This window comes from Eriocheir sinensis, chromosome 40, assembly GCF_024679095.1.
Source record: "Eriocheir sinensis breed Jianghai 21 chromosome 40, ASM2467909v1, whole genome shotgun sequence".
NCBI lineage: Eukaryota > Metazoa > Arthropoda > Malacostraca > Decapoda > Varunidae > Eriocheir > Eriocheir sinensis.
The window spans coordinates 15163523-15171498 of NC_066548.1; the positions used below are offsets into that span (position 1 = coordinate 15163523).

At 49.6% G+C, this 7976-nt stretch overlaps 1 protein-coding gene across 1 annotated transcript; it reads left to right on the forward strand.

The window, feature by feature from the left end:
* The first annotated feature begins 631 nt into the window (after positions 1-631).
* On the forward strand, positions 632-7667 carry LOC127009434 (uncharacterized). Its single transcript, XM_050882530.1, has 3 exons — positions 632-1370; positions 1937-2151; positions 6249-7667. The coding sequence occupies exons 2-3, from the start codon at positions 2008-2010 to the stop codon at positions 7665-7667; spliced, it is 1563 nt and encodes a 520-aa protein (XP_050738487.1). The 5' UTR covers positions 632-1370; positions 1937-2007.
* Positions 7668-7976: the final 309 nt, after the last annotated feature.

Here is a 7976-nt window from a genome sequence, read left to right on the forward strand (position 1 = left end):
AGCTACAAGCATCTTACAAGTCGCCACCTACGTGCAACTCACAAGGCGCCAGCTACAAGCATCTCACAAGTCGCCACCTACGTGCAACTCACAAGGCGCCAGCTACAAGCATCTCACAAGTCGCCACCTACGTGCAACTCACCAGGCGCCGGCTACAAGCAACTCTACAGGCGTCCAGCCTCCAAGCCTCGAGCACACCAGCAGCAACTCTATAGGCGTCCAGCCTCCAAGCCTCGAGCACACCAGCAGCAACTCTACAGGCGTCCAGCCTCCAAGCCTCGAGCACACCAGCAGCAACTCTACAGGCGTCCAGCCTCCAAGCCTCGAGCACACCAGCAGCAACTCTACAGGCGTCCAGCCTCCAAGCCTCGAGCACACCAGCAGCAACTCTACAGGCGTCCAGCCTCCAAGCCTCGAGCACACCAGCAGCAACTCTACAGGCGTCCAGCCTCCAAGCCTCGAGCACACCAGCAGCAACTCTACAGGCGTCCAGCCTACAAGCCTACAGGCTACGGGCAACTCTACAGGCGTCCAGTCTACAAGCCTCGAGCACACCAGCTACAAGCAACTCTACAGGCGTCCAGTCTACAAGCCTCGAGCACACCAGCTACAAGTAACTCTACAGGCGTCCAGCCTACAAGCCTCGAGCACACCAGCTACAAGCAACTCTACAGGCGTCCAGCCTACAAGCCTCGAGCACACCAGCTACAAGCAACTCTATAGGCGTCAAGCCTACAAGCCCCGAGCACACCCTCCGGCCTACGCAGCCGAACGCGAGGGCCACAATCTACAAGCCGCTCCCCCGCTTCAAGCCAGCACTGCTACGAACACTGCAAGCCACTCCACGATACGGCGGAAGTATTCACACCAGCAAGGAGGAGGCACGCCCCGCTGACCTTGGGACACCCCGCATGCCCCTCGCTCCACAGCTGGCGGCACCACCGCCGCTGCCGGGAGCATCGGCCCAAACCTCTTCCGGCAAACAGTCAGCAAGGGTACCCGCGGCCATCTCCCGGTGACTGCAAGCTGTTCCCACTACCGTTTCTTGCTAGGCGTCTTCTCAAGAGGTTACACACCCAAGTCGTCTTATCTGCCACCGCCGCCCATCTCTTACTATAACAAGGACGACGCGGCCATCATTCGTCTGGCGGCAGTGTACCGGCTCCCAGCCGCCGCAACCGCGGCCGCTCAAATTGCTGGGTCAGCAGTTTTTCAACCGCCATTGCGAGTCCTCCGATGTCAGCCCATCCCTCACCTCTCACCGCCGCTGTGGCCGCGGCCGAGGTTTCCTGACGCGCCTACAACGACTGCACGTCACCCAGGGCATCACAAGCCGTCGCCCTCTCCACTACATCAGCTGATTAATCTTGGTATTTGTGGATATTCCATTCTTGTCCAAATTTGCCGACTCGGCTCATTTTCATTATTATCCGTGCAGAGGCACGATTTTTTTTATTTCTGTGTTCCTAACGCTGTTAATCAGTCATAATTGTGGGAGTAACGTTCATTCGCATACGATATTGATTCTTTCTTATTGTTTGCTAGCGAGTCTATTGAGTATAGTGTGATTTCCCTGATCAAAGTTAATCTTCATCAGTGTGCCCTGCCTCCGTTTTCTTTTCACCGCTCGAGAGAAAACGTGAGCATCAACGGTATACTCACTTAACATACCACTTGTTTATATAGTTATTCTTTCTATATATACCCATATCATTAGGGCATTCCATTATAACCTTAACTTCTATTACGTCTAACCAGGAACCTTGCTAGCCATTCTTTCTTGCCTTTTTAGGGTTTCAACGCAAACTATTCATTTATACACGTTCCGTTTATTGGTTCATATTTACAGCTTTCAACATATGCTCCTATTTTGTAAATGATTTACACCATAGTATGACCAAAGCCTCTCGCTAAACTCGGCGACACCTTTCAACAGTTGGCTCGTCCTTCAAGTGAAGAGGGACTGGAACACGATACCACAACCGGTGAATTTACTAAGGTAATCTTATGTTCAGGCACTCATTATTTATCAATTACAGGCCGCGAACTTCGTTCACCCCCGGGTTCGTCTGCATACTTACAACCCACTCAAGGTTCAAGGACACCCTCACCGGCATCCCCTCGCACCGGCCGCAGTATTACAGGCTCAAAGTAAGGTCTCTCTCACCTGTAGTTTTTGCAACCAATCAGGACATTCTGAACATTCTTGTTTCGCGAAACGTAGGGAGTCAACACATTCAAGACAGGGCTCAGATAGGAGTTCAGGAGGTTACAGGGGCGGGCATCATTCATCACACAGGAACCCTAGGCCAAACCATCAGCGGAAGGCTGCCTTTTGCCATATTCACGGGAATTGTTTTCATGATTCAGACAGTTGTTCTGCAATACAAAAGGCCAAGGAGGAACAGGAGTACAAGTCCTCAGCGGACAGTAAACCACACTCCTCTTCTCAGAATAAAAAGACATGACTTCGTGACAGCCCCGCGGCGTACATCCAAGTGTCCCTTAAGGAAAATACTAATTGGGAGCAACTTGACTCCGTCATTGCCGCCTTGGGACGGACAAGCATAATTGCCCTCCCTTACAAGGTGGGCAAAATTTCACTCACCTTAGCGGTTGACACAGGTGCCACAGTCAATGTCATCTCCGACTCCGCTTACAGGTCTCTGACACGACAGGCGAGTGGGGAAATTTGGCCGCTCCAAGAGAACGACCTGAATGTGGTAGGCGTGACGGGCACCACTTTGGGAATCCTTGGGCGAGTACCACTAACAGTCAGCTTACATGAAAAAGTATGTCCCTTTCGAGATTTCTTTTATGTCTCTAGCAGGTTTGCTTTACCTGTGGATGGGATCTTAGGATTAAACGCCATGATAGACCTGCACATAACCATAAACCCTGAAAACAACGCGATCGTGTATCAAGGCCGACGCATACAGGGGATGGTCTATTCATCGCCTCTGTCAACTGTAATCTCACCCTCAGAGGTGGAAAATGACCAACCCACCACAGACTCAGGGACTGCCACCGCCCAAGTGTCACCTCTTACGGTCAAACCACACGAAACCATTGCAGACTTGTGGCGGACAGTAACGGCAGTCGTAGAAGGTCCTCATATAGTTCCGGATCGTGCTGCAAAACTTGTTAAAATCCGTTTGCCTAACGCCCCTCCGGCGGGCAGTGATGTGTGTATCGACGGAGTTCCTCACGTACACCGCGTGACGGTGGAGGTAACTCTTGCAACAGTCAAGGAGGGAGGTTTTGCAGAGGCATTGGTAATAAACACGTCTGGATCCCCTGTATCCTTAAAACACGGTGTTCGATTATACCAGTGTCTAGTGTATGGGAGAAATGTCGCCCCGGAACCAGCTGAATACCCTTCAGCCCAAGTCTCAGGCATAACCTCGGCGTGTCAGGCTTCTCCCGAACAAGACACAGCTAATTTATAGGCATTCTTAAAAATTGCACACTATTCCGAAATTAAGCCAACCTTAGTCCAGCTTCTGGTACATTTTCGGGGGGCGCTTGCTCTACCAGGCGAGCCGCTTGGAGTTACGCAGTGTGCTGAACACCACATTAAGTTAAAACCCAATACAAATCCTGTATATATCAATGCGTACAAGCTCCCCCACAGTCAGAGGGAGGTGGTGCAACAACTTATCTCTGAAATGTTAGAACAAGGTGTCATCAAAGAATCGAATTCCCCGTGGAATTCACCCTTGTTCCTGGTTCCGAAGAAAGACGGCTCTTATCGTCCTGTGATTGATTTCCGGCGTGTGAACACCGCGACCGTGGATGATCATTTTCCGCTTCCCGTTCTTCGAGATCTTCTGATGTGTCTCGGTAGAGGAAATAAAGTCTTTACGAGTCTTGATCTGGTCAGTGGCTACTGGCAACTGCCCATGGCCCCCGAGTCACGTGAAATAACGGCTTTCAGCACGCCTCATGGCCACTATGGTGGACGAGGATGCCTTTCGGGCTCTAAGGAGCTCGCTTGACCTTCGAAAGGACAATGAACAGTATTTTTGGTGACTTGCTGGGCAACTCTGTCTATGTGTATTTAGACGACATCATCATAGCAAGTAAAGACGTGCATGCACACATGGAAACACTAAAAGCAGTCCTACACAGACTTCAAGAGGTCGGATTAAAGCTCAAAATCACCAAATGTGAGTTTTTAAAGCCTCGGATCAAGTTCTTGGGGCATGTCGTGGACGAATTCGGCATCCATACAGTGGACGACAAAATAAAGGCTATTGCCGAGTTCCCTCAGCCTACATCTGCGGACAAGGTACGGTCTTTCTTGGGTGTCGCAGGTTATTACAGGCCTTTCATTAAGGACTTCGCAGCTCGCGCGAGTCCCCTAACCCATCTTTTAAAGAAAGACGTACCATTTCAGTGGCTCCCAGCTCAACAAACGAGTTTTGAGGATTTAAAGAAAGCGCTTACACGGGCTCCGGTCCTTGTCTTTCCGGATTTCAAGGACCCCTTTCAGCTTTGTACCGACGCTTCGGCTAGTGGAGTAGGAGCCGCGCTGATGCAAACAGATATGTCCGGCAAAAAGCATGTGATAGCGTTCGCCAGTCGAGTACTTACAGCTCCGGAAAAGAACTATTCTGTTACCCACCAAGAGGCTCTTGCCATTGTGTGGGCTCTGAAGCATTTTCGTGACATTGTGATGGGGTACAAAATTGTGGTGTTTACGGACCACGCGGCCATAACTGATCTTTTCAAGGGAAAAAACCTACACGGTCGTCTGGCAAGATGGTTCTTAACGATCCAAGCATACAATCCGGAGATAAAATACATCACCGGGAAAACAAATGTGGTCGCAGATGCCTTATCTCGGAGTGTTCCGATAGGCGCGATTACCACCCCAGAGGTCATCCACAACTTCACATCACCTGAGCTACACACTGCTCAGCGTGACCACCCTGTGTGGAAGAGGTTAATTTACGCCCTCGAGTCGGGAGACGAATCAAACCTTCCTGAATTGCCAGTTCCCTTTTCACAATTCTTCCTATCAGAGGACAACCTCCTTTGTAGGTCATGGCCAACCAAACCGGTACCTATAGACCAACTGGTCATCCCAGACATATACGTCCCCGTGACGCTTAAGCTGGTCCATAACACACCCATTGCGGGTCACCCAGGAAGAGACAAGACGCTATCTGTCACCAGACGAAAATTCTACTGGCCCACATTACGGGTTGATGTAGAAAAACATGTCGCACATTGCGTCGTTTGTGCTAAGCACAAGGGGTCCGTCAAAGGGCCAGCACCTATGTTGCAATACCCAGTACCAGAGGCGCCATGGGATGTTGTTAATATAGACTTACTACAGCTCCCCCAGAGCCAACATGGCTCGCGCTACTTATTGGTGTGCGTCGACCAGTTCTCTAGGTTTCTAGTTCTAGCGCCTCTCAAGGACAAGACAGCCACGCGTGGCCCATGCCCTCGTGACTCACGTGTTGTGTCCACATTCGTCTCCTCGAATTCTTCTGAGTGACAATGGCACCGAGTTTAGGAACTCAGTATTGAGCGAAATATGCGCTCAGTTTAACATCACGCAATCCTTCATCACAGCTTACCACCCAGCTGCTAATGGGTTGGCGGAGAGGGCTAATAGGAAAATCTTACAGGTCCTCAGGCCTATCGTGAACGATCTCCACGATAATTGGGAGGATTGGCTATCGCATATAGCCGCTTCCATAAATACGTCGGTAAACGACTCTACGGGGAAGTCTCCCTACTACATCTTATATGGGGTGGAGAAACGTCTTCCGTACGACTTCCTTACAACCCCACAGCAACCTCTCTACAACATTGATAGGTACGCACAACAGCAGATGCATATGTTTTCCAAGATACACTCAGAAGTTAGGTGTACGTTAAAAGCTACGAAGGTTGAAATGATGTCAAAACAACACAAACAGGCCGTCCCGGTGAATTTCAAAGAGGGTGACACAGTCATGATTAAGCAAGCGGAAAGGAGTTCGAAACTGGGGGCTAAATTTGTGGGTCCTTACCGAGTTCGGAATGTCAGGGGTAATCGGTTCGAGGTTCTCGAGTCGAATAGTGGAGTCAGTCTAGAAGTTCACAGTGATCGTCTGAAAGTAATTCCCTCACCTTTGGACCTTGATATTGGTACTTCCCCCTCAGAGTCAAATGTTCAACAAGATAATCCCAACACCCATAGCTATAACTTGAGACCACGGGTTTAAATACTTCATTCCCACCACTTTCAGATCATGATGTTGCGTTTTCTGACCATCTTGTTGTCCCTCGGCTCCCTGCTTGCAACAACACCCATCCACCTGAAGCCTGGTGCCCTCACGGCACACATAGGAGAGGTCTTCCTCATAGAAGATGTGCTCCTCGTAAAATATCCATATACTTCCTTGACCAACACCACGGACACAATCAGGATAGTCTCAGAAAAACTACTCGGCATGGCAGACGCCATCCGGGCTACCAAGACTAGGGAATCAAAGGCTCCTTCTAGTACCAACTCTCTGACTCTTTTTCAACTACTGGAGGATAGGATTCTGTTCTTACGGGGAAAAGATGATGAGGTAAACATGGATTATAGTTTTCACTCAGTTCACTCTCGGGTAAAGAGGGGGTTGCTCAACATCGTGGGGTCCGCCTCAAAGTTCCTTTTCGGTACGGCTACCGACGAGGACGTTCGCGATTTGCGGGACCACTACGCTCATGTACTTTCCTTTGCTGCTCGAAATCGCAGGGTGATCAATGCCAATTGTAGGAAACTTGCGCAATTGCATACTAACATTGCGGTCCTGCTAGAGCAGACAAATAAGATGGTAGAGGTTATCAACATAGTTGTCAAACAGATCGACCAGGTGAATCAGTTTCTCCTCCTAGATCAGGCCTTGCATGTATTGGAAAACGTCATTACCTCCGTCGCAACGGCTAATCAGCAGGTTATTAGCAACATGGTTGATGCAGCGCACGGTAGAGTCACACCTGCCTTGTTCCCTCTACACGATTTGAGAACGACTGTCCAGATCGGGTATCAAAATTATAGCCTGACGCCTTTATTCACCCCGGACATGAGTCAATATTTTTACCCCTTGATTGAGTCCAGCCTCACCCCTGATGCCATAATCATTCATGTTCCGTTTCAGACGGCGGACGTGTTTGAGGCACACGAAATTGTCCCGTTCCCTTTTTCGGCAAAGGACAGTGTGTTGGCCCTGGACACGTCCCCGTCTCTTGTTCTAATCGCGAAGGATTTCGCTCTGTATTCAACGGGTAACTACTCACTCTTGCAGTATTGCAAGGAGACGGTCTTCGGGCGATTCTATTGCTCTGCGTCTCTCTTTGCCTTCCTTCCAGTTCGGGGAGGGGTATGCGAGATCGCCCTCAACCGCGTGAACGCGTCTGACGCTCTTTCCCTGTGCCCTTACAAGCAGCTAACACCAACGCCTGTTTTCCATAAGAACTTTCAGGGTCTGCATTATTTTTATTTCCCTCAGTCCTTCTATGTATCGGTCATCTGCCCGGAGGGTACCACTTATCAACGGGTTACTGGTCACTATGCCATAGCGGAAGCATGCTATATCCGCTCCACTAACATAACAACGTACCCGTCCCTCAGTAGTTTGTTCAAGAAGTGTAAACAGTTTCAAGTCATCATTAGATAAGTACTTACAGGGCAACCGGTTTGTACTAACAGCTTTCATTTTCCGTATCTCTCAGATAAAGAAGCTGCACAGGAATACCGACTCAATTTTCATGAGTATTAATGTATTTTCCCTCCAAAGGCTTGGCGAGCTGCAGTATTACTCTCGAATGGCCTTCCTCTCTCACTTTTTTTCTTTCCTGTAAAAGTACCATGTCACCTTTTCTATAAAGGACAGTGTCTGCCGGTCCATTGCCGGAGGCCAGACAATGAGTACGGTACGCTTCCATACGATAGGAAATTACGGTAAGGTATGATTGTAATGACAGTA

What these genes read in the sequence shown, in the direction of transcription:
- LOC127009434 (XM_050882530.1), top strand. Translation starts at nt 2,008, where the DNA reads ATGTTCAGGCACTCATTATTTATCAATTACAGGCCGCGAACTTCGTTC. An exon ending in CGCAGTATTACAGGCTCAAA is followed by an intron (nt 2,152 to 6,248) that starts GTAAGGTCTCTC and finishes CACCACTTTCAG; the next exon opens with ATCATGATGTTGCGTTTTCT.